Source organism: Dipteris shenzhenensis, chromosome 15 (assembly GCF_047967505.1).
Source record: "Dipteris shenzhenensis isolate YYH24624 ecotype China chromosome 15, Dip_SZ_1.0, whole genome shotgun sequence".
In the NCBI taxonomy this organism is placed as follows: Eukaryota; Viridiplantae; Streptophyta; class Polypodiopsida; order Gleicheniales; family Dipteridaceae; genus Dipteris; species Dipteris shenzhenensis.
This window is the reverse complement of record NC_141610.1, coordinates 31,474,515-31,500,961: the sequence shown is the minus strand read 5'-3', so window position 1 is coordinate 31,500,961 and position 26,447 is coordinate 31,474,515. Positions and strand designations below refer to the sequence as shown.

Sequence of the window (26,447 nt, the reverse complement as noted above, 5' to 3'; positions counted from 1 at the left end):
ATGGCAAAAGATGCATCTGGCCAGGTTCAAGGACAGGATTACCAAAAGCAAGCGACAAAAAGCGAGTGAGCCAAAAAAAGTGAGCGATACAAAACAATAAAATATTTATAAATCCCCTATTTGAATATCAAAAAAATATAATTGATTCAAATGTGCATATGTTTCCTCAATGGTAAAAGGTTAAATATGCATATAGCTTTAAGCCACTAACATTAATTTCACATCCCCCATAAGAGAGCTTATATGTTTCATTGCCAAGTCATCATTAGTCTCAAAGACAAACCCTAAACTTCTCTCTTTCCACCATAGTAATTGAGATCATCAATGCAACCTTCAATAAAAGTGGGGCATTCCAAGGAATCCTTGAATGGATTAGTCTACATTCCATGCATATGTAAATGCTTAGATTTATTAACTCTATTCACTCTTGGAACAAAACCCATGCTTCTTTGTTACTGCAAAAACATCCCTTCCCAATGATTCAATCTTACATCCCTTTAGTCCAACTAGTGCAACAAATTGAACACAATTTCATATTTTGGTGCATAATATTTTACTAGATGGTGCAAAAAGGCATAATAATCATCTAAATCATGCCTTGCCATTTTATTTGATATGTAATGTGACCCAGTTTGGTGGACTTGTAAATCAAAAGATATAGGGATGTGAAAATTGCCCAAAAGATGGCATTTTCACATCCCTATATCTTTGCAAGTTGTCAAAATTTGGTTGTTTGACCCAAAAGATGAGTTTTTGACATCCTTGCATTTTTTGATTGTCAAATCCAAATGGCATAATGTTACATATCGAATCAAATGACAAGGCACAATGTAGATGAATATTATGCCTTTTTGCACCATCTAAAAAAATTACGTGCATCAGAATCTAAAATTTTGCATTTTTAGTCGATTTGTTGCTGCAAATTTAAAGCAAGGATTCCCATAATAGGGATCGATAAGACACTGTCTATTTTGGCCAAAAAAAAAACAAATTTGAACATCCTCTACCTTTTAATTGCGCTTAGGGGTTCACTCTTCATAAATCCATAAAGCATGTGTTAAAAATCACCCCTATTCTTGCATTTCTACATTTTCTCATGTAATTGGTTGAACCCCTCTATATGTTTACGTTTTCAATCTTAAAATTGTGACACCCCTTCATAAATATACATATATAAATTACCTTAAGTTGCTTTTTTATAAATCCCCTCATGCACATAAATTGCATGTAAGTACCCCCATTAAAAAATAACCCCTCAATACACTAAAATGCTACGTTACATGTTTATGAATGACCCCCCCGAGTAATTGCCAAACCCAAATGGGGTCACGTTAAAATAGTCCTTAACTTTGGACTCCTCAATTTGAAGAAATGTGACACATAACCCCTCCTTTTTGAATACTTTCTATTTCAAGCAATTATTTTTTGGGAAATAGATTCTTTCTTTGCTTGCTTGATTTTGGGGGTTTCCATTTTTCGAGCGAAAGCCCTTGAGCGATGAGCAGACAAAAGGTGGGAGGAGTCAAAATATATCGGCCCAAGTCATTTTTAGGGAGCACAAAATTCCAAATTATTTCAAGGAATATGTAGGTAAATATGAAATATTGATGAATAGAGATAGATATAAATATACCTTTATATAATATACATATATAATGTTCAAGTGGTGACTTATTTTATGACTTTCAGATCTCCTTTTTTCCCCTTTCACCATTGGTTGGATCATGAAATTTTGAGCAAACATCCACTTTACAGTTCCTCAGGATGAGATAAGAGAAATATATAATGCTTTTTTAATAGACCCTCTACGTGTATTCTACCAAAGGAATATGGTTTGAAGAGCTTTGCCCCAACCCTATTCCATCAGCGAATACCCTTGGAGAGCCTACAAAGAAGGGGGCATAACTTTTGCTCCTTAGCTCGGATTGAGGAGCTGTAAAAAGGGAAAATGTTCAAAATTTCATGATCTATGCAATGATAGTCTTAAAATTATAATTTTAATAGGTATGGAAGAGATAAATTGGAAATATCAAGATGTATATGAGAGTTACAACTTTCTCCTAATTCATACTCTGGAAGGAAGGAGTTCAGTAGGGACCACATTTCTTTAAAAGTACTTAGGTTTGGAGAATTGGGAATATTTTGAAAATCCCTCCCTTGATTTCCCATATTTGATAATGTATTATAGATTAATTTATGATCGATTATAATGGCTTCAAGTATGAGGTTTTCAATACTCATCCAAGGAATATGGTAAACATTGTTATATGAGAGCTTCTAAATACTTCAAATATGGGATTGCTAAAGCTAAGGGAAACTCTTTTAAATCAATTGAATTACCATAATACTCGAAAGAGAGTATTGCAGGGAGGCATTTATAGGAGATTCTAAAATGGTTTATTTGAATAACACACAAAAATTATCTAAGTTATCTAAGTAAATTGTGAGGAACTTGATGCAATACTCCCGGAATATTTCTACCATGAACCTCTAGAAAGAAAGTTCATGGTCCATTTATAAGAAAAATGGCATGACCTTGCACATATACGTGCCCCACTTGCTAATGAGTCCATATTTTGTTTATATTTTAGTGCCCAGGAAATTTGGTTGTAGCCACTATACTCGTCCATCCATGAGTACATCTTGTGGCTTGCTTCTTGGTCTAGAACACTATTAATGAAAGGGATTGGGAGTGGGTCCAGAGTGATTTGAGTATTAAGCTTCCTATAATCAACACACACCTTGAGTCTCCAACTCTTCTTAGGCACCACCACGATTAGAAACAAGCAATCACCCCTATCAATTGCATAGATGGACCATGCTCTAGTCAATGTGTCTACCTCACTTGCTTGGCATAGCTGGGGCTCATTTTATACCTCTATTGGCATATGAGCTTTACATATGACACTAGGGGAATCTTGTACTAGTAGAGCTTGGGTGCAATATGTACAAGCTGGTGTCAAACACAACTTTGTATCTTGTGAATAATCTTTAATCTTTGATAGTTGGATCATGGTAACATTTCGAATTACCTTAACCATTCTAGATTGAGTTCCCATGTTAGTTCAAGAACCTTGTTCTATGCATCGAGTCAATTGGTCATCATCTTGGGCTCATCCAGTTCTCATTCTCTATAACAACTTCCAAAAGGTGATTGGGGTAGAGTAGAGGTGTTTTTATTCTTTGAGCATGTCATGTTGTAGCCTTTATTTGAGATCTATCACCAATTGGAAGATGTTGATTTCTCCTGTGGGAAAGATGTGCATTTCCATGAGTCTAGATTCTACATCTTATGGAATTGATCTTCCACTTCCAAGTCGCAACTCCTCGGGATCTTGCTGGGACTCATTAAGATTTGTACCTTGGTGTCCCTAGTCTTGATTGTCATGACTTCTGATCCCCAATTATGAAGAAGTTTTGCACTTTTGAGCCATGGCTACCCAATAACAAGGGAATAGGTGTTCTTGTCCATGGTGGTGACTATGAGACTCCCTATGTAGTAGACACCTTTGACTGTAGCAACCACATTCAATAGCATACCTTGGGGATCCATGGGCATTTGGGTTGCCATGCACACTTGAAAAGGAGATCGCTTCAAGCTCTTGAGCTTTATCTTCTTTACTAAAGTCTCAGTAATGATGTTGACTCTTGATCCACCATCCACGATGACTTCCTATATGTGAAGAGCTTTCAAATTGTGCAGACACGTTTTGGAGGTTGGTGTGTCCAGGGGGATTCATTATGAGAGGGGATAGAAGTTGCAGGAAGAGTGCCAGGGAGAAAGGTTGAGAGGGATAGAAGATGAAACAGTGAAGGAAATGGAATAGTTCACAACTTACAACTTTGGCAAATTTGGAGGCTTATTATGCCATTTAAGTGTGGCACTTACACATCTAGTGTTCCAAAATACCCAATTTACAAGTCTACGAATTGATATTGAGTGGAGGTGACCAATTCAAGAAAAAAACTCCAAACAAAGCCAGAATGAGCAACTACTTAGCCCATATTATTCTAGGAGATGGATGAGATTAACATGGCTCTCATCAAAGCTGCTATGTTCTTTTACATAGGCACTTGGCCAACAAAAGGAAGCTCTAAACCGCGGCCCTTTCTCATATTTGTAGAAACATCTCATCACAAGTTGGTCCAAGCAATAGTCTCAAAACTCCACTTTGATTAAATGCAAAGGGAGCCGCCTCGATCACAAATGATGACCCAATCATATTTTCAAAATCCTTTACATGTGTTGTTCCACGTCTCCTTGGGCAATCATGTGCCACTGACCAATTAAAGTGCTAATCACCTAAGTCCTTATTCCAAAGGTTCTATTAAGGCCCCCCAAAAGAGGTTTGCCAACCCTCTAAACATAATGGGGCTTCGAAGCACAAGTAGAAGAATTCAAAAGACCATTTGCCAACCCCTGCCAACAAGAAGAAACAATTGGACCAAAGGTGATATGAAAATACGTGCTTACTAAAACCATCAACCAAAGTGATCACTCTCTAGATCCAAAAAAGGTACAATACAATCCCTAAAACATTACAATTCCTAAAACATCTAGTCTTCATCGACTTCATTAGCTATAGAAAACACGACTTTGTCATCTGAAGCTGAATCTTCCATGACATGTGGTGCTTCTTTGTTCTTCTCATCCCATTTTCATTTGTAGCAATACTTCTCTAGGTGCCACAATCTTACCATGGCAATTGTATCCTTGCTTGATTTTATTGTCACCTTTCAAACCTCTTTTTTTTCATTGGTTGTATATGCAAGTTCGCAGATCCGCCTCCATTCTTCTTTATCGCTAAAAAATAATGCAACTAAATCAAGAAAATCATGGCTCTTTACACTCAAGAATAGAATTTGTACCAAATCTAGACAAATCTAGAAGCAAGATTGTTTTTGCATCCTCTTCATAAACGTTGGAACCAAGAGTTGCCAACTATTTCATAACTGCTTGCATTCAATGTAAGCAAGTCAAGATTTTTTGAATCACTTCTACAAAAATTGAATAGTTCGTGCTTCAGAAGAGCTTTAGAATTCTTCATTTTAGTACCAAAGAATGACTAGAACTATCCAATTTTTTGAAATATTCTTCATCCACATCCACATGGAGGGAATATTTTGGATCCAGCGCTCTCCCTAGCATGCTCATGGCCTTTTCATTTGCTTCCACAATAAAATTTTTGTCAACTTCACTACTGTTGGATTTCATTTCTGAGCCCAAAACAACACCCCATGACCCTTTTGCATAAAATAAAGGTGAGTTGAAACTACCAGGAAGCAAAGTTTTGGCCATTGAACTCTCCAGATATCCATCTCCATGTCCTTTTCACAAAGATGTAGATGTATGGCTTCAACTATTCTACCAGACTCTCAATTGCTTTTGCAAGAACTTCTCGTGACCTCACAAGGACCCTCTCAACACCAAGAATTATAACCACCCTTTTGTGAACTCACAGACCACTACAAGAATCTAAGTTGTCACTCAATAGAGTTACACAAGACCTCAAGAACCTGGCTTTGATACCAAATGTGAGATTTAGATGCTTGTAATACTCACACCAGGTATGATTCTAATCAAGTGCATCACATACAATGTCAAATGAAATGATAGAGGTAAACATAGCAAACAACCACCCGAAATATGGACAATGCCAGCTCAAGTCAAGTTTCCATGGCTCGCAACTCATAGCATTTGATAAAAGACCCGAAGCATTCATAGTTCTCTCTCACTCAAGTATGGAAAGGTGATGCTTTCAAGATGCAATATTACATGGATTTGTAGCACAATTTTGCCACACCCCTATCATGTTTGTTGGCTACAAGGACCTAGCTCAAAAGACTCTCTATAGACGCTATGAGCAGCTACTCAGCACAACTCTAATCAAAGCCATTGTGTTCTTCTACATAGGCACATGGACAACAAAAGGAAGCTCTAAACTACCTCTTCTCAGTATTTGTAGAAACCCTCTAGAAACGTCTCATCACAGGTTGTTCCAAGCGATTGTGTCAAAACTCCACGTTGATTACGTGCAAAGGGAGCCATCTTGATCACGTATGCTGGCCGATCACTTGTTTAGAAGCCTTTGCACATGTTATTACACATCTCCTCGGTCAACCATGTGCCCCTAATCAATTGGAGTGCCAATCACCTAAGTCCTCATTATTTTAAAGGTTCCATTGGGTCGCCCTAAGACTCATATACTCCAAGCCTACCTTGGATTCCCATTTCTTCTTGGATTGCACAGCATCCAACCTTTTAACAAGATGAATTTTATTCATGTGGCCTGCCAAGAGAGAGAGAAAATGAAGAGACAGAGGAGGAGGAGAGAGAGAGAGAGAGAGAGAGAGAGAGAGAGAGAGAGAGAGAGAGAGAGGTGAATCTTGCCCAATGTGAGAGATGGAGAGAAATGGAAGAGGAGAGAGAGGGAATGTTCAATGAATGCATGTCCAAATTTTAACAAAAACGTGGACGAGGAGAGAGAGGGAATGAATGCACTTCCAAAAAAGCAAACCCAAATTTGAAAGAGATGCTCTAAAGTCAACACACCAACCAATCAAAGAATTTGAAAGAAAAACACATTTGAAAAATGCTAGATATTAATTTTACTTTTGAAAGGGGACGAACCTTCACTAAGGCCTCCGACGGCAGGCCAAAAATAGGCACTACATTTCGACTTAGATAATCGAACGATCCAAAAATGCGCACTGTTGGAAGACCGATGAGATCGCGCGATCCACAATAATCGTTGTGCAGGAGCCGATCGATGAAGCGCTTGGACGGTACACGTGGCAAGCCTAATACCTTTGCAGGTAAGAAAGTGCGTGGAATCCGGCTCGCAGCCACCTCATCTATTGCCTGATCCCGGACAGGACTCCGGCCTATGACCTGACCTGATTCCGGGCACTTTCCTACCCAGAATGTTCGTATTGAGAATGTCCTCCCGAGAATGTCCTCCTGCCATTCGTTCCCCTATATAAGATGATGGGGGCGTGAAAATGTGAAATTTGAATCCTAATGCTATGATCAGAAACTCGTTTGAATTTGGAAGATGGCTCAAGAGAATTGCAGCTCCGCGGTGAGGGTAGTTGCTCAAGTTCCTTTGATCGATGGCTCCCTCACACCTTACTCTGAATTTAGAGATAAATTCATGAGGCCCAACCTCCCTGTGCTAATCACCGGCCTCATGCACAATTGGCGAGCGTCCACCCAGTGGATTACGGAGAGCGGTACCCCCAACTTGGGTTTTATATCCAGTCACTTCGGCAGCTCAAACGTACAGGTTGCCTGCGATTTTTCAAGCCGCTGGCCTTCGATTGCTTCCCTTTGTTTTCGTTAACGTTATCTCTCAGTAGCTGCCTTGAGCAGGTTGCGGAATGCGGCACGAGAGATTTTACCGATCAGAAGAGACTGGACATGACTGTCTCGGAGTTTATTGCTTACTGGCACCAGATTAACGCAAATCCACAAGAAGGCAGCTCGCTCTCTTTGCTGTACCTAAAGGATTGGCATTTTGTCAAGGTAGTGCATAAATTTCTGTTCATGCTCTTTAGCGGCAGAGAAAATAAGGTGCTTGTGTTTTGATCAGTAATATATACAGTCGCCTAGATATTAATAACTTTTTTCCCCTAGATTTATGAGAACACTAGGATGTACAAAAGATAACAGTCTCTTTAAAAGGGACATACTGCCCAGGCTTCCACAGTGTTAAAGAGTAGAGCTATATTCTTTTTCATTAGCTAGAAATTCCAAGGGGGGGTCGAACTCCCAAGCGCGGCTAGCCAGGGCTACAGTTGAAGTAAAATGTCATGCGACCCCGCTCCATTTTGCCTGCCATGGAAGATTTTGACAGTACCCTTCCTAACCTTTAAGGTTGGCATCCCTTATCCACAGCTTTGGCCAAGACTCGTATGATGTGATGGGACCTCAGATGGCACTTGGATCCTTGATAACTCACATACTTAGTAAGACTCATTTTATTACATGCGTAGCTGACCATCGTCCTTCAGCATGTCCCAAAAACTCAATTGTAAGACCATGAGGCCCTAGTCAACCTGACCGCCTCTCAGAGCTCATCCCAAAAGTACATATAGCAAGCTGACATGGAAGGGGGATGCACCTCTTCATGGGGATGCTACCTATGAAGAGACGGTGGGGTAGGGCGATACATAACTCTGAAATCTGTCCACAGAGCTGTCATTAAGCACAACGAACGTCCCTAAACAGAGAAAATATGTTGGGTGGATATATTACATGTGAGGTCCAAATGCAAACTTTTGCAAGAACATGTGCAGTCAATATGCAGTAATGGTAAACGACGTGACGTGAAATCTAATGTCGAAAATGAGGGAAAGATTGTCTGGAAATGGCCGAAAGACTCTACTGTGGAATGGACAAGGGAAAGCCCTATGCTGACTCCAAATGACCTTGAGTTTAGCCAATGGCATCATGAGGCTGTAATCAACTCAATGTTAAGCTAGTTGGATCCGGGACTCGTGGAATTTGAAACTCAAAATTTTGAATCATCGATAGAGAATGATGTAGGTGTGCCTTGTATGGGTAGCAAGAGGACACCGAAATGATGTAGAATTGCCTAGTCCATTACATTATCTCGTAGTGCGAGGGAGGAAGACCTCAAATTTTCAAAAATAAAGCAATGCCCAAGCCAAGTAGCATGGGAGCAGCTCAAAGAACTAAAGATCACCTTCAGTGTAGGGCAATCAATATAGATAGCTCCAAACTGTAGAAGCATTTAAAAGAACAATTGCAGGAGGGCAACGAGATGGCGGATAGCCTTGCCACAAGAAATCTGTATAGATGAGGCGGTGACGGTGATCTTGGTCAAAATAAAGATCACAACTATGAAAGGCGCCATCATTGATAGAGGATTTGGTCCTAATATCATATTGGAGGATTTGAGGAAGACACAATGGCTGGAGCAACTGAAGCTGCCCCCCGTCTCCATTCCAAGTCAAGTTGGAAGATGATCCTCGACAGTTGTCAAGAAATCACAGGTCGGGGGAATTGGAGATTAAAGGCCAATTCCCTCAAGGTATGGAAACCCAACTAATGGAGATGAGTACAATTCAATAGGAAAAATTGATTTATTCTAGGTAGTAGTCAATCTCAAAGAAGATGAAAGATTGAGAAAATAGCGAAACAGTAGGTTATGTTCCCGTAAACTATACTGAGCATAGACAAGGAGAGCGTGCAAGTTGAGTTAAATCTGTTTATTGAGGAGAGCCTCTTAAAGTCCTAGTTAGTCACATCTTAACTTCTGAGTCTTTGCACAAGTTTATGATCTGTTGACAGAGTATCGAGATGTCTTTGCTTGTGATTACATGGATGATGGAATTGAGGGGTGTAGCACCCAAGTTTAGTCACGCCAAATTCCTATCATACTCGATTCGTGGCCTGTAAGTGTTGGAAGTTTAGGGTCAATGCCCCACCTGTGAAACCCCAAATAGGAGAGCAATGGGGCTCGACATCTACAGGATGTTAGGTGCAGGCTGTGCCACATGTGCACAGGTAGAGGAATTGAGCATGACTGGCACACGGGCCGCAGACAGTCTGCAATGTGGCCAGCAAGCAGGCGTCTTCCTGCTCCGGCCTTGATACAGGCCCCAAAATGGGCAGAAGGGCTGCTACAGGACAGCAGGGAGGCGTCTACATGGCATCACTTGTACAGTGTAGAAAAGGGGGTAGGGGCAGATTAGAGAAGGGGGATAGAAGATCAGAAGGGAGAGGGAGGAAGGGGGAGGAGGGACCCAGCAAGTAGCAGGAAGGAGGAGGAGAGTAGATAGCATTAGAGGTCACATCAAAAAATCCCTACAAAAGGTGTGGAGATGGGCTTATATAGTCCCCCCCTCCACGATATCTCCTTTTTGCCCCTTCTAGGCCTCAACATCCCCTAGCCACCTAACCCTCACTAACTTGGCCCAATTTTCATTACAATCCACCCTTCCTAAAAAATAACATTGTCCTCAAAATTGCAAGTGATGGTTAGGCACCAAGGCCCCTGGCTGTAAAAAGGACATACGCCATCATGCATGCTCCAGGGTCAAAAGGAAATGTGAAATATCCCTTTGCCTTGGGTGTTGTGGTGCCTCCGCCGTCATGTGGGTGGTGATCTATCCTTGCATGTTCATCATCACAAAGCTCCACAATCACATATGTTCTGGATGTCCCCATGGATTTTGTTCTGCACACCCCATTGTGCTTTGCTGTCCACTTTTCTATAGCTGCTGTATTTGGACTCAAACAGCTCCATAAGTTTCTCTAATCCCCTAACATTCCAAGGATCTGGAGTTCTCACACATGAGACAACATAGGGCTCTCTTACTTGGATGCTTGCAGACATGTCTTTCGGATGTCTTCCAAAGATAACGTCTTTGCTGAAACATGGTGCATCAAGCCTCCAAACAGCGAAATGACCTGAGAGAGACAAATGAGGTCTGCTAGGAGTCATATAAGCATGGTCCCACAGTCGTTCCTTGCCGCCAAATACACCAAAGTCCAACCCCCTAACAACAGAATAATCAAACACATTGTTTGAACCTGTTTTGGTACAACAAGGAGGGGGCATTGGATAAAAACAGGCGAATGCCAGATCCTGTTTGACCTCAATTTGCTTTAGGCTGAAAAGGGTCTGCCGTGTTGTAATAAGAAGACAGTACAAACATGCACATCTCCCCAAAAGCTATCAGCCTTGTGCAACACGATGTGCATGTGCTGACCCGCAGTCTTGCGTATGCATGCATCTTTGCTATAATCCTCAAATACAACTAATCATGATCCAATCAAGCCCTCCAATGAGTACCCCTTCTTTGTTGAAATAGAGGCATGAGCTTGCATGTGTTGATATTCAAGATATGCTGCAACCAAATCTGTAATAGAAATACCATTCATTGGCTGCATGCTTCTGGCCCTTTTCCCACACAACACCAGCAAGTTGCATGGAACGTGAACATCAAAATTGGAATGACAAGGCCTAGTCATACATTCTCTTTGCAATCATTCCTTTCCAAGTGGCTCCCTTCAAGCTCAGTTGGTTCTTTTGCAAAGCTGTCTCTGCTTAAGCTCTCCATACAAGGCAAGTAACTTCATTGTTGATAAGCTGAAATAACTGCATGCGGTATAAGGAGGCATAATGCCCTGATGATAATATGCCAAAATTTGTGGCCCAAAAACCTCAGCAGCACACTGCGTTAGGAATGCAATCTTAATGGATGAATCTCGGGACTTGTCTTGCTGGCTTATGTCTGCAACTTGATGGATAAAGAGCTTTTCAACATATTTCTGGATTTCTAGCTCATAGTAGTCAACCTTGGTGAACTGTAAGTCCTGACATCACCCTCATAGTTTTGTTTCGTCATGTGCACATGGATGTTTCGCACTAGATTTGGGTTGTATGAGTATATGGTGATGCCTTTTGGGTCAACGAATGCCCTGGCTATCTTTAATTGAATTTTGGATGGTATCTTCCGACCTTATAGACAGTTCACAGGTAACTTCTTCGATGACATAATCATCTTCTCAAAGTCCGAAGAAGAGCATAAGGAGCATCTTGCTATTGTTTTCCAAGAGCTATGTAATCATCAGCTCTATGCAAATAGCAAGAAAAGTGAATTTTTACTAGAAGAGATGCAATACTTGGGGCACATAATTTCCAAGAATGGAATACGGATGGATACGACGAAGATCGAACCATCCAGGAATGGCCAGAGCTGAAAACTGTGCATGAAGTCTGTAGTTTCCTAGGCCTTTCTTTATATTACAAAAGATTTATCAGGCATTCTGTTGATATTGTGTCACGGGCATCCACAGCCCGTGGCCATACTGGACTGCCACGCAGGCAGCCAGCACAGCAGCAGCCCGCACAGCAACCGTCGCAGCAGCAATCGCGGCAAAGGCACCACGCCAGCAGCCAGCCGGCTGCCACGTGGACTGGTCGGGGCCACGTCAGCCCAATCGGTGGGCAGCAGTATGGTCAGCCATTTCGGTCGGTCTATTTTGAGACCCAAGGGGGCCTATTAAAAGCAGCCTTTTGGCCTTCATTTATCATCCACTCCTCAGGCCTTCAAGCCTTCAGAGTAGCAAGAGTCAGGCCTCCCCGCAGTAGACCAGCAGGGTAGCCTCAGCCTCTTCAGGGATCTAGTGAGGATTCACCTCCTCTAGGTAGTCTAGTCTTCTAGTTTTGCAGTGAGGGTTTCAGTCCCTCCATACAGTTGTATTAAGCTCTTTGGGCATTCATTATTCAGTTGTATCTATTTCCTCTTCGGAGGTCCACTACATTCTCTCCCTCTGATTCTCTCACTCACATCCACAGCTCACTTTGTGTATTGAGTGCATCATCTTGCAGTGCAGTTAGTATTGAGCAGGAGAGAGAGTGAGGATAATTCATCTCCTGCTACATTGGCATCAGAGCTTCAGATTCTTTCCTGAGACAGAGGGTTATTCTGTAAAATTCGACTTTTTTAAAGGGGGAATTTTGACCCTACCAAGAACTAGTGGTAGTACCATACTCCATTAGCCGCTCCCTCCCTTACTTCATCACGTATCGGGCCGGCTCTCGTCTTCACCCGCTGGTCTTTACACCTTGCGGCATGAGGGGACAATTCGTTTCCAGAAGTTGGGGGGATCAATTCAGTCAGGGACAGCCCCATCATTTATGGTCCAGACAAGATCCGGTAAGGACACCATGAGCACCAGTGAGCAGTCCAACACAGGAGGGGAGGGTTCAGTGCCTCCACCACCACAGAATCTTGCAAACACTTCCATGTCTGCCATGACAGCCATGTTGCAGGCTATGATGCAGATGCAGCAACACCAGTCCAAGACTCTCTTCGCCCGCATGGCCTAGCTTCAGGAGATGCGGGAAGATCGTGAGCAGGCCGCCAGAGAGTGTGAAAGGCTAGCTCGGGAGGCCAAGGAAGAACGCGATCGAGAGATCGGGAAGCAAAAGAAGAACGCGATCGGGAAGCTCGGGAAGCCGAAAGGGCAGCTCAGGAAGCAAAAGACGAACGCGATCGAGAGGCTCGCGAAGCAAAAGAAGAACGCAATCGGGAAGCTCGGGAAGCCAGGGAACTCTGGGACTGCGAGGCTCAGGAGGCCAAGGAGCTCCGAGAACGTATTGCTCGAGAAGAGAAGAACGGGATCGGCAGCTTCTCATTTCTCTACTTCGACCATAGGGGGGAGAAAAGGAGAGACTTCCACCTCCAGCCAAGCCTTCTTTTCCAGGGAAGCTCAACTTCACACGGTACGATGGTAAGCAGGAACCCTTAGTGTTGACTTCATGGCTCAATCAGTTCGAAAGTTATTTTTTAGTGATGCCTACGAAGGACAACGAGCGGTGCATCCTAGCATCCATGCACCTCACAGGTGAGGCGGTCACTTGGTGGCTCAAGTGGCAGAAGGACCACTATGATGCAGACGAGGAGACATCTCTCTACTGTTGGACGGAATTCGTGAAAGATCTTCGATCAGGGTTCCTGCCACCGCAGTTCTTGGACAAGCTTCGGAGTCAGTTCTTCGAGCCACGCCAGGGAGACATCAAGACGGTGAATCATTATGCCAATAAGTTCACTCAGGTGTTTATAGAGTTGCAGTTGGAGGACAGTCTGAAGCTGAGCAAATTTCTCCATGGGTTGCGTGCAGACATCCAGTGGTATGTCAGAAGTTTCAAGCCACATGATTATGAGTGTGCATATGAGCTTGTTCAGAATTTTGAGCTCATGCACAAGGGTCAAGGACCCAAGCCGCTCAATAGTAAGAAGCCCCCGGACTCCTCCGCCATAGATGGAGGAAAGAACGACCTATGCCAAAGAGAACCGCTGCTTCTTTTGCCATGAACAGGGGCACAAAAAGCAAGATTGCACGCATTTCAAAAAGCACCATGCCAACGGATCCATGTCCAGTGGCCCTTCTCCGGCCAAGACAACCTCAGTGGTTATAGAGGAGATTGAAGAAGATCAGTAGAAGGGGGAATCTCACCAATTTCCCTCCATGTTTCAGTACGGACAAATCGGCGGTCAGAAAGTCCTCATCCTTGCAGATTCAGGGAGCTCGGAGGACATCATTGCTACCAAAGCTGCTCAGCGAGCCCGGTTGACTCTCACCCCGTCAGTTACCATTGCCCTCAATGGGGCATTCATAGGACAACATGCGGAGAGCAACCAGGTGGCCTCAGGGGCCACTCTAAAGATAGGAGGATGGGCCGACACCCGTAATTTCCGGGTCGCACCAACTCAAGCAGCGGACGTCATCTTGGGAGCTCGATGGTGGCACTAGTTTGAAGTTTGCCTAGACTATCAGAACCAGGGTTTGGACCTCAAAATTCGTACCACGGGGGCAAGTTCATCGCTTGTCTCAAGGACACTTTGCCTCGCCCTTTGATTTCCGCAATCCAGATAGCACGCGCAATTCGGAAGGGAGGAGAAGCATACATCGTCTATGTCAACGCGACCAATACGAAAGTTCCGAGTCGGACCCCTGAGTAGGAAGCTTTGCTTCAGCAGTACCAAGACATTTTTCTCACATCGAGCTTGCCTCTAGCCTTACCATCCAGTCGGCCAGAGGACCATCGAGCTGTTGTCTGGATCATCACCTCCCCGCAAGTATCCTTACCGTCTTAGCAAGACAATGGAGGAGGAGCTTGAGCAGCAGTTAGAGCAGTTGTTACTTAGTGGCTTCATCCGCCCTAGTAACTCACTGTATGCAGCTCCGATCCTCTTCGTCAAGAAGGACAATTCAGCTCGAATGTGTGTGGATTACCGCGCACTGAACAAGCTGACCATCAAAAGCAGGTTTCCCATGCCACGGATCGATTACATCTTAGAGTGTCTGAACGGAGCCAAGATGTTCACAAAAATTGATCTGAAGAGTGGATACCATCAGATCCAGATTCATGAGCCGGACATTCAGAAGACGGCTTTCTGCACAGAAAAAGCCTAGCATGAGTATGTGGTGATGCCCTTTGGACTCAGAGGGGCACCGGCATCCTTCAATCGTATGATGCTTCGAATCTTCAAACCATTGATTGGTAAGAGTGTTTTTGTATTTCTCGATGACATTTTGATTTTCTCGAAGGATCCAGCACAGCATGTGAAACATGTTCAACAGGTTCTTCAACTTCTGAAGGACAACAAGTCATACATCAACGCCAAGAAAGGCAGTTTTTTCTTGGAAGAGGTACATTACTTGGGCTACATCATCACTCAAACAGGTGTTCGCCTGGATCCAGCCAAGGTGAAGGATATTATGGAGTGGGAGGTGCCTACCACAGCACAAGAGATTCGGATGTTTATGGGCATTTGCCAAGCCTACCGGAAGCATATCAAGGATTTGGCAAAAATTGCAGTACCCATCACCGATCTTTTACAAGGACTAAAAGCTAGGAGAAAGCCTATCACCTTTACTCCAGCAGCTCTTTCAGCCTTCGCCCAACTGAAGGAGGCAGTTACTACAGCACCGTGCCTAGCATTGGCACAATGGGATCAACCCTTTGATGTACGGACGGATGCCAGTGACTATGCCATTGGAGCTGTTCTAGAGCAGAACGGTCACCCCGTCGCATTCGAGCGACGCAAGTTGCTTCCAGCAGAGACTAGATACTCAGTCTATGACAAGGAGTTATGTGCAGTCATCCATGCCCTCAAAACATGGAAACACTTTCTCTATGGTCAGCATTGGCACAATGGGATCAACCCTTTGATGTACGGACGGATGCCAGTGACTATGCCATTGGAGCTGTTCTAGAGCAGAACGGTAAGCCCGTCGCATTCGAGGGATGCAAGTTGCTTGCAGCAGAGACCAGATACTCAGTCTATGACAAGGAGTTATGTGCAGTCATCCATGCCCTCAAAACATGGAAACACTTTCTCTATGGTCAGGATTTCACAGTTCGCACAGATTATCAAGCCTTGCGATGGCTTCAGAGCATGCATGCCACTCAGTGGTCCTATCGACAAACCAGATGGAGCCAGACTTTTCAACAGTTTGGCGGCATGATCGAGTATCAGCCCGGCTCAGAGAATGTGGTGGCAGATGCTCTTAGTCGACGAGGGGGAATGGTCACCTCTATTTCCATAGTCCATGAGTCTTCTATTGAAGAAATGCGCAACCAGTACCATACAAATGCAGATTTCAAGACACTTTGGTACAAAGTCATGCTTGACGAACACCCAGGCGACTATGCTATACATGACGGGTGGTTACTCTTCAAAGGCTGACTTTGTGTGTTGCCCTCATACCGTCCTACCATACTCCATGATATGCACGATTCTCCAACAGGCGGACACAGAGGCGTCTCAGGCACTCTCGAGAAGATAGAGTGCAAGTTTTTTTGGCCTCATTTGCGCAGTGATGTGCATCAGTATGTGTCTCATTGCCAAGTGTGCCAACAAGTGAAGGTATCTCATGGGAAGCTACCTGGATTACTCCAACCCCTTGAGATTCCGAACCAACCCTTTGAGCAGATCAATATGGATTTTGTTACAGACCTTCCACCGGCTATTGGTACCAGGAACAACATGTGCCTGACCATCGTGGACAGGTTTAGCAAGTTTGTCATGCTCATTCCATGCAAAGGTACCATCGATGCATAGGACACAGCTCGTTTATTTCTCCGATGGTGGTATCCGATGTGTGGCATATAGAGAAACGATAGAGAAACCATAGGGTTTGCAGTGGAGCGATCAGAAAATAGACAATACTCAGATACAATTGAAGAACGGAACTCAGAAAACATAGTGCCTGTCGGTAATATGAAAAACTGAATACAAGAACCTCAAGCCGTCGTGTCTGAAGGACCGTGGCTGAGGTGAATCAGAAAGATGATTCCATGTAGAGAGACAGTAGAAAAGATAGCAGCAGAGGGAGCGTAACGCAGTCCTCCATGTAGCTCAATGATGACGAGGATGATGGGAGCTGGAGCTGCCCTAGGAAATGGCTGAAACCAGCATGCTCTGAGGAAGGAACCTTCAGGCTATCTGGAATAGCAATATGATGAAGAAAAGGAGCTGATCTGGGGCAGAAGGAGCTGTTCTGTAGCAGAGGAGCAGAAGGGGACAGATCTGGAGTAGGATGGGACAGATCTGGAGTAGGATGGGACAGATCTGGAGTAGAAGGAGCTGATCTGGAGAAGAGGAGCAGAAGGGGGCAGATCTGGAGCAGGATGGGACAGATCTGGAGTAGGAGGATCTGATCTGGAGAAGAGGAGCAGAAGGGGACAGATCTGGAGCAGGATGGGACAGATCTGGAGTAGAAGGAGCTGAGCTGAAGTAGAGAAGCAGATCTGAGCAGAGGAGCAGAAGTTGTGACAGATCTGGAGGAGAGGATGGAGCAGCCAGGAGGCATGAAGGAAAGGCAGAAGAGGAGGCAGCAGAGGAGGCAGAAGTGGAGAGGAGAGGTAGATGGAGCAGGCGGGCCTGCAGCAAAAGATGGAGGAGATGAGGAGCAGCTGCAGGTCCTGTCCTGTGCAGGAAGAGTGAGGGCAGAGGCCTCTTATAGGCCAGACCTAGCTGGTCGGCCAGCTGGTCGGTGGGCCTGCCAGCTGGTCGGCCAGCTGGTCGGTTGGGCCTGCCAGCTGGTCGGTGGGCCTGCCAGCTGGTCGGCCAACTGGTCGGCCAGATCTGGTCGGCCAGACCAGCTGGACTTTCTGGCCATTTGTTTGGTTGAGAGAGCTGGCCTTTTGGCTGGCCTGTGAGCTATTTGATTGCCCCGTAAATTGGGAATTGCTCAGTTGCTGAATACCCCCTCTCAATTGCCAATTTTGAGGGGCAAACATTGTGTGCTTGGAGCTTCGTGTAGGGATGTCGATGGTGGTGCTGGCTATTCCTGTGAAATGCCCAATAGAAGATCACAAGAGGAGTGCCGTTGCAAGGGAATTGTTCACTTCCTCAAGTGTCGTAGTTACACGTATGATACCAGATAGAAATAAGAACACTGTGAAGCTTGAGAGAATAAGCCACCCCCTCTCACCGCCGAAAAGGTGGAGGAAAGTGCAAAGGGAAAGAACAAATTTGTCGTAGCAGTACTGATAATCCAAAGAGATCGGAGCTGAACAGTGAGCCAGTGTGTGTCCGATCTTGGACCTCGGGAGAGAGGAGTCGATCCCCGCCTCCATGCAGGTAGAAGATTCGAAACAACAGACATCTAGACACATGTGAACAGAAAGGGTCCTGCTTAGGGAGAACTTGTAGATCCTGGAAGTCGATGCTGATGGAGGTAGAGGTGAAGTGTCATGACCCCCTCTTTCGAAGGAATGGGAAGTGTCAAGCCAGAAACCTAGAAAAGGAGGGAGGGATGGTAGTAGAAGATGGAGGTAAGAAAGGGAGGGAGGAATGGGAGTAGAAGATGGAGTTCTCTCCCTTAGTGCGCAGCGGAATGAAGAGGAAACTGATATGTTCATAGGAGTGATGCTCCCTGTACCTATGGCCTCCATGAAGAAGCAGGATCTTTAGATCACCTGAGATCTGGGGTCTTTAGATCACCATGGCTCTGATACCATATAGAGAAACGATAGAGAAACCATAGGGTTTGCAGTGGAGCGATCAGAAAATAGACAATACTCAGATACAATTGAAGAACGGAACTCAGAAAACATAGTGCCTGTCGGTAATATGAAAAACTGAATACAAGAACCTCAAGCCGTCGTGTCTGAAGGACCGTGGCTGAGGTGAATCAGAAAGATGATTCCATGTAGAGAGACAGTAGAAAAGATAGCAGCAGAGGGAGCGTAACGCAGTCCTCCATGTAGCTCAATGATGACGAGGATGATGGGAGCTGGAGCTGCCCTAGGAAATGGCTGAAACCAGCATGCTCTGAGGAAGGAACCTTCAGGCTATCTGGAATAGCAATATGATGAAGAAAAGGAGCTGATCTGGGGCAGAAGGAGCTGTTCTGTAGCAGAGGAGCAGAAGGGGACAGATCTGGAGTAGGATGGGACAGATCTGGAGTAGAAGGAGCTGATCTGGAGAAGAGGAGCAGAAGGGGACAGATCTGGAGCAGGATGGGACAGATCTGGAGTAGGAGGATCTGATCTGGAGAAGAGGAGCAGAAGGGGACAGATCTGGAGCAGGATGGGACAGATCTGGAGTAGAAGGAGCTGAGCTGAAGTAGAGAAGCAGATCTGAGCAGAGGAGCAGAAGTTGTGACAGATCTGGAGGAGAGGATGGAGCAGCCAGGAGGCATGAAGGAAAGGCAGAAGAGGAGGTAGCAGAGGAGGCAGAAGTGGAGAGGAGAGGTAGATGGAGCAGGCGGGCCTGCAGCAAAAGATGGAGGAGATGAGGAGCAGCTGCAGGTCCTGTCCTGTGCAGGAAGAGTGAGGGCAGAGGCCTCTTATAGGCCAGACCTAGCTGGTCGGCCAGCTGGTCGGTGGGCCTGCCAGCTGGTCGGCCAGCTGGTCGGTGGGCCTGCCAGCTGGTCGGCCAGATCTGGTCGGCCAGACCAGCTGGACTTTCTGGCCATTTGTTTGGCTGAGAGAGCTGGCCTTTTGGCTGGCCTGTGAGCTATTTGATTGCCCCGTAAATTGGGAATTGCTCAGTTGCTGAATACCCCCTCTCAATTGCCAATTTTGAGGGGCAAACATTGTGTGCTTGGAGCTTCGTGTAGGGATGTCGATGGTGGTGCTGGCTATTCCTGTGAAATGCCCAATAGAAGATCACAAGAGGAGTGCCGTTGCAAGGGAATTGTTCACTTCCTCAAGTGTCGTAGTTACACGTATGATACCAGATAGAAATAAGAACACTGTGAAGCTTGAGAGAATAAGCCACCCCCTCTCACCGCCGAAAAGGTGGAGGAAAGTGCAAAGGGAAAGAACAAATTTGTCGTAGCAGTACTGATAATCCAAAGAGATCGGAGCTGAACAGTGAGCCAGTGTGTGTCCGATCTTGGACCTCGGGAGAGAGGAGTCGATCCCCGCCTCCATGCAGGTAGAAGATTCGAAACAACAGACATCTAGACACATGTGAACAGAAAGGGTCCCGCTTAGGGAGAACTTGTAGATCCTGGAAGTCGATGCTGATGGAGGTAGAGGTGAAGTGTCATGACCCCCTCTTTCGAAGGAATGGGAAGTGTCAAGCCAGAAACCTAGAAAAGGAGGGAGGGATGGTAGTAGAAGATGGAGGTAAGAAAGGGAGGGAGGAATGGGAGTAGAAGATGGAGTTCTCTCCCTTAGTGCGCAGCGGAATGAAGAGGAAACTGATATGTTCATAGGAGTGATGCTCCCTGTACCTATGGCCTCCATGAAGAAGCAGGATCTTTAGATCACCTGAGATCTGGGGTCTTTAGATCACCATGGCTCTGATACCATATAGAGAAACGATAGAGAAACCATAGGGTTTGCAGTGGAGCGATCAGAAAATAGACAATACTCAGATACAATTGAAGAACGGAACTCAGAAAACATAGTGCCTGTCGGTAATATGAAAAACTGAATACAAGAACCTCAAGCCGTCGTGTCTGAAGGACCGTGGCTGAGGTGAATCAGAAAGATGATTCCATGTAGAGAGACAGTAGAAAAGATAGCAGCAGAGGGAGCGTAACGCAGTCCTCCATGTAGCTCAATGATGACGAGGATGATGGGAGCTGGAGCTGCCCTAGGAAATGGCTGAAACCAGCATGCTCTGAGGAAGGAACCTTCAGGCTATCTGGAATAGCAATATGATGAAGAAAAGGAGCTGATCTGGGGCAGAAGGAGCTGTTCTGTAGCAGAGGAGCAGAAGGGGACAGATCTGGAGTAGGATGGGACAGATCTGGAGTAGAAGGAGCTGATCTGGAGAAGAGGAGCAGAAGGGGACAGATCTGGAGCAGGATGGGACAGATCTGGAGTAGGAGGATCTGATCTGGAGAAGAGGAGCAGAAGGGGACAGATCTGGAGCAGGATGGGACAGATCTGGAGTAGAAGGAGCTGAGCTGAAGTAGAGAAGCAGATCTGAGCAGAGGAGCAGAAGTTGTGACAGATCTGGAGGAGAGGATGGAGCAGCCAGGAGGCATGAAGGAAAGGCAGAAGAGGAGGCAGCAGAGGAGGCAGAAGTGGAGAGGAGAGGTAGATGGAGCAGGCGGGCCTGCAGCAAAAGATGGAGGAGATGAGGAGCAGCTGCAGGTCTTGTCCTGTGCAGGAAGAGTGAGGGCAGAGGCCTCTTATAGGCCAGACCTAGCTGGTCGGCCAGCTGGTCGGTGGGCCTGCCAGCTGGTCGGCCAGCTGGTCGGTTGGGCCTGCCAGCTGGTCGGTGGGCCTGCCAGCTGGTCGGCCAACTGGTCGGCCAGATCTGGTCGGCCAGACCAGCTGGACTTTCTGGCCATTTGTTTGGCTGAGAGAGCTGGCCTTTTGGCTGGCCTGTGAGCTATTTGATTGCCCCGTAAATTGGGAATTGCTCAGTTGCTGAATACCCCCTCTCAATTGCCAATTTTGAGGGGCAAACATTGTGTGCTTGGAGCTTCGTGTAGGGATGTCGATGGTGGTGCTGGCTATTCCTGTGAAATGCCCAATAGAAGATCACAAGAGGAGTGCCGTTGCAAGGGAATTGTTCACTTCCTCAAGTGTCGTAGTTACACGTATGATACCAGATAGAAATAAGAACACTGTGAAGCTTGAGAGAATAAGCCACCCCCTCTCACCGCCGAAAAGGTGGAGGAAAGTGCAAAGGGAAAGAACAAATTTGTCGTAGCAATACTGATAATCCAAAGAGATCGGAGCTGAACAGTGAGCCAGTGTGTGTCCGATCTTGGACCTCGGGAGAGAGGAGTCGATCCCCGCCTCCATGCAGGTAGAAGATTCGAAACAACAGACATCTAGACACATGTGAACAGAAAGGGTCCCGCTTAGGGAGAACTTGTAGATCCTGGAAGTCGATGCTGATGGAGGTAGAGGTGAAGTGTCATGACCCCCTCTTTCGAAGGAATGGGAAGTGTCAAGCCAGAAACCTAGAAAAGGAGGGAGGGATGGTAGTAGAAGATGGAGGTAAGAAAGGGAGGGAGGAATGGGAGTAGAAGATGGAGTTCTCTCCCTTAGTGCGCAGCGGAATGAAGAGGAAACTGATATGTTCATAGGAGTGATGCTCCCTGTACCTATGGCCTCCATGAAGAAGCAGGATCTTTAGATCACCTGAGATCTGGGGTCTTTAGATCACCATGGCTCTGATACCATATAGAGAAACGATAGAGAAACCATAGGGTTTGCAGTGGAGCGATCAGAAAATAGACAATACTCAGATACAATTGAAGAACGGAACTCAGAAAACATAGTGCCTGTCGGTAATATGAAAAACTGAATACAAGAACCTCAAGCTGTCGTGTCTGAAGGACCGTGGCTGAGGTGAATCAGAAAGATGATTCCATGTAGAGAGACAGTAGAAAAGATAGCAGCAGAGGGAGCGTAACGCAGTCCTCCATGTAGCTCAATGATGACGAGGATGATGGGAGCTGGAGCTGCCTTAGGAAATGGCTGAAACCAGCATGCTCTGAGGAAGGAACCTTCAGGCTATCTGGAATAGCAATATGATGAAGAAAAGGAGCTGATCTGGGGCAGAAGGAGCTGTTCTGTAGCAGAGGAGCAGAAGGGGACAGATCTGGAGTAGGATGGGACAGATCTGGAGTAGAAGGAGCTGATCTGGAGAAGAGGAGCAGAAGGGGGCAGATCTGGAGCAGGATGGGACAGATCTGGAGTAGGAGGATCTGATCTGGAGAAGAGGAGCAGAAGGGGACAGATCTGGAGCAGGATGGGACAGATCTGGAGTAGAAGGAGCTGAGCTGAAGTAGAGAAGCAGATCTGAGCAGAGGAGCAGAAGTTGTGACAGATCTGGAGGAGAGGATGGAGCAGCCAGGAGGCATGAAGGAAAGGCAGAAGAGGAGGCAGCAGAGGAGGCAGAAGTGGAGAGGAGAGGTAGATGGAGCAGACGGGCCTGCAGCAAAAGATGGAGGAGATGAGGAGCAGCTGCAGGTCCTGTCCTGTGCAGGAAGAGTGAGGGCAGAGGCCTCTTATAGGCCAGACCTAGCTGGTCGGCCAGCTGGTCGGTGGGCCTGCCAGCTGGTCGGCCAGCTGGTCGGTTGGGCCTGCCAGCTGGTCGGTGGGCCTGCCAGCTGGTCGGCCAACTGGTCGGCCAGATCTGGTCGGCCAGACCAGCTGGACTTTCTGGCCATTTGTTTGGCTGAGAGAGCTGGCCTTTTGGCTGGCCTGTGAGCTATTTGATTGCCCCGTAAATTGGGAATTGCTCAGTTGCTGAATATGGCATGCCCCGTATAATTGTGTCCGACAAGGATTCCAAGTTTACCAGTCAGTTTTGGAGAGCCTTGTTCGACAACTTTGGTACCAAGCTCAATTTCTCCAGCAGTTTTCATCCGCAGACCGATGGCTAGACAGAAGTCTAACAATAAGTTAGCTTTTGATATTCAGAAATGCTATGTTGCGGATGCTCAGTCCCGTTGGGAACAATACTTACCCCTCGTTCAAGGGATCCTCAATGATACCCATTCTTCCAGCGTGGGTCGGACTCCCTATGAGGCAGCTTTCGGCAAGAAGTTCAAATCCCTTCTCACTAGGACATCGGAGAAGGTATACGAAGCCGATTGCATCACATAGACCTATGAGCAGATCATGGAGTCCGTAAAAGACCGCATTGCCAAAGCCCAGGAGACCTACTGAACGCAAACCAACAAGCACAAGGGTGATGTAAGCTACAAGGAAGGGTAGTGGGTTTATCTGCGGATCATGAAGAAACGTCTCAAGCAAATTGGAAGGAAATGTCCGAAGATTTCTCATCGAAGTTTTGGACCCTTTCCAATCATCAAGGTGGTGAACGATGTAGCCATGAAGTTGCAGCTACCTTCGACATGGACCATGCACCATAGTTACCAGGGAACCCCGTTCCGTAGCTGTGGAACGCTGGAACGGCGTTCCCTTCAGAAATGGTTATGGAACGCCTATGGAACGTCAAACTTCTGTAACGGCTACGAAACACTGGAGAACACCTATGGAACGTCTAGGGAATGTTCCCTATGCCATTCCCCAACCTAAGTCTTGTCTATCATTAGGATCTTGTTTATGTCCTCACTCCAAATTTGGAATCCCGATTCATCTATCATCAGGATTTTGTTTATGTCTTGACATCCCGACTCCAAATTTCATCCAAAAGCCGTTGTACAGATGCTTTTTATTGAGTATGGTGATGTGGCGTTCCCTTGCTGTTTCCGTCCCCTAGAATTTTGGCGTTCTCGTTCCCTAGGGGGTTGGCGTTCCATTGGCGTGCACGTTCCCTAGTAACTATGCCATGCACCCAGTATTTCATGTGTCTTGGCTCAAATTATATAAGGGTCCGGCACTCACCACAGTACCAGATGTGGAGTAGCCTCAAGTTGTAGATGAGACCGAGATCGTCTAACCAAAGCAGATTTTACTTCATCGGTTCAAAAGGGGAACAAGAAATCGACAACAAGACTGCCCCGTTTGCATTTGCTAGAATATTTCACCAAAGTCTGTATCAGTGGCATAGTGCTCCCTGATGTCTTTGAGATCCCTATGATAAGCAATTGTCACGTTATTAACCTAGGGTCTTCGACACAAAGCATCAGCCACTCTATTTTGTGCTCTCGAAGTATGGACAATCTGAGAATGATACATTGACAGCATATTTTCCCACTTAATATCCTTCTTGAAGTGCTTAGTCTGAGTCAAAAACTATCTCAGACTTTGGTGATCGGTCTTTACAGTAAAATCTGCACCCAAGAGATAGTGTTTCCATGTATTAATGGCATGAATCACAACTAGCAATTCTTATTCACAGATTCCCAAGTATCCCTCGGCATCCCAGTCTCCAGCTTTCGTAAGCCACTACATGACCATTCAGATGCAGTGCAACAACCCCAACACACTCTCCACAAGCATCACAATCTACATCAAAAGGTTGCGATTCCCAAGTATCTCGCGGCATCCCATAGTCCCCGGCTTTCATAATCCACTACATGACCATTTTGATGCAATGCAGCTCCAACACTCTCTCCACAAGCATCACAATCTACATCAAAAGGCTGAGATACCAATTAGGAACTATCAGAATTGACTCTATAATCAGCTTCTCTTTGAGTGTAGTGAATGTTTTCTTCTGCAAAATAAACCATTTGAAAGCTGCATTTTTCTTGATCAAGTCATGAAGTGGAGCAGCAATATGTAGCGGGAGATAGACTATCCTCACTCTCTCTCCTGCTCAATACTAACTGCAACTGCAAGATGATGCACTCAATACACAAATGAGATGTGGATGTGAGTGAGAATTAGAGGGAGAGAATGCAGTGGAATAATGAATGCCCAAAGGGCTGAATACGACTATATGAAGGGACTGAAACCCTCACTGCAAAACTAGAAGACTAGACTACCTAGAGGAGGTGGATCCTCACTAGATCCCTGAAGAGGCTGAGGCTACCCTGCTGGTCTGCTGCGGGGAGGCTTGACTCTTGCTGCTCTGAAGGCTTGAAGGCCTGAGGAGTGGATGATACATGAAGGCCAAAGGGCTTCTTTTTATAGGCCCCCTTGGGTCTCAAAATAGATCGACCAGAATGGCCGACCGTACTGCTGCCCACCGACTGGGCTGACGTGGCCCCGACCAGTCCACGTGGCAGCCGGCTGGCTGCTGATGTGGTGCCTTTGCCGCAATTGCTGCCGCGACAGTTGCTGCGCGGGCTGCTGCCTACGTGGCAGTCCAGTATGGCCACGGGCTGTGGATGCCCGTGACATCCCCTTCTGCTGAAACTCGAACTAGGGTAGAGAGAAAGCCGCCTTGTAGTTTGCAAGGAGGTCTAGATAGCCTACAAAGATGGGTATTTAATGAAGGATGATTGTTTATGCATCTCATGAAATATCAGGCAAAATATTCTGGAGGAATGCCATGCATCTCCATATGCTGGGCATAGAGGAATTGCAGCTATCACTTAGGCTTTAGAGAGGTATTTTTATTGGCCAGCTATGTGAAAAGATATACACCATTTGTTACATAATGCCTCACTTGTCAAAAGGTCAAATATGACAGGCGGAAGGCACCTAGCTTACTTATGCCTCTTCCCGTCCTCAGGCACCATGGGACAGTATTGCAATGGACTTCATTTTTGATTTGCCAAGATCAAAATCTTGAAATGATGGGATTTGGACTATCGTTGATAGATAACATCCTCATTTCATTCAAGTTCGCAAAACTATAAAGGCAGATTATATGGCGAAGGGTTTTATGACACAGGTCGTTAAGCATCATGGAATGCCAAAGTCCATTGTTAGTGACCAAGACGCCAGAATGACCAACCTATGCTAGAGAGACTTATTTGATAATATGGGGATGAATCTACATTTTTCTTCTTCTTTTCATCCCCAGACAGATGGTCAAGCGAATTCAATAGTGTTAGATATTTTGAAATGCCTTTTACTGGTGGAGTTTGCTTTTTAAAACTCAGATTGGGAAAA

At 45.7% G+C, this 26,447-nt stretch overlaps 1 protein-coding gene across 3 annotated transcripts in view; it reads left to right on the top strand.

The window, feature by feature from the left end:
- The first annotated feature begins 6,862 nt into the window (after positions 1-6,862).
- The window catches only part of LOC147893691 (arginine-specific demethylase JMJ20-like), a 54,763-nt gene continuing 35,178 nt past the window's right edge, over positions 6,863-26,447 (top strand). For all 3 annotated transcript variants that reach the window (XM_087386007.1, XM_087386006.1, XM_087386008.1), the window contains exons 1-2: positions 6,863-7,286; positions 7,373-7,525. In XM_087386007.1, coding sequence (XP_087242133.1) covers positions 7,056-7,286; positions 7,373-7,525 — 384 coding nt within the window. In that variant the 5' untranslated portion in view covers positions 6,863-7,055. The remainder of the gene's footprint in view (positions 7,287-7,372; positions 7,526-26,447) is intronic.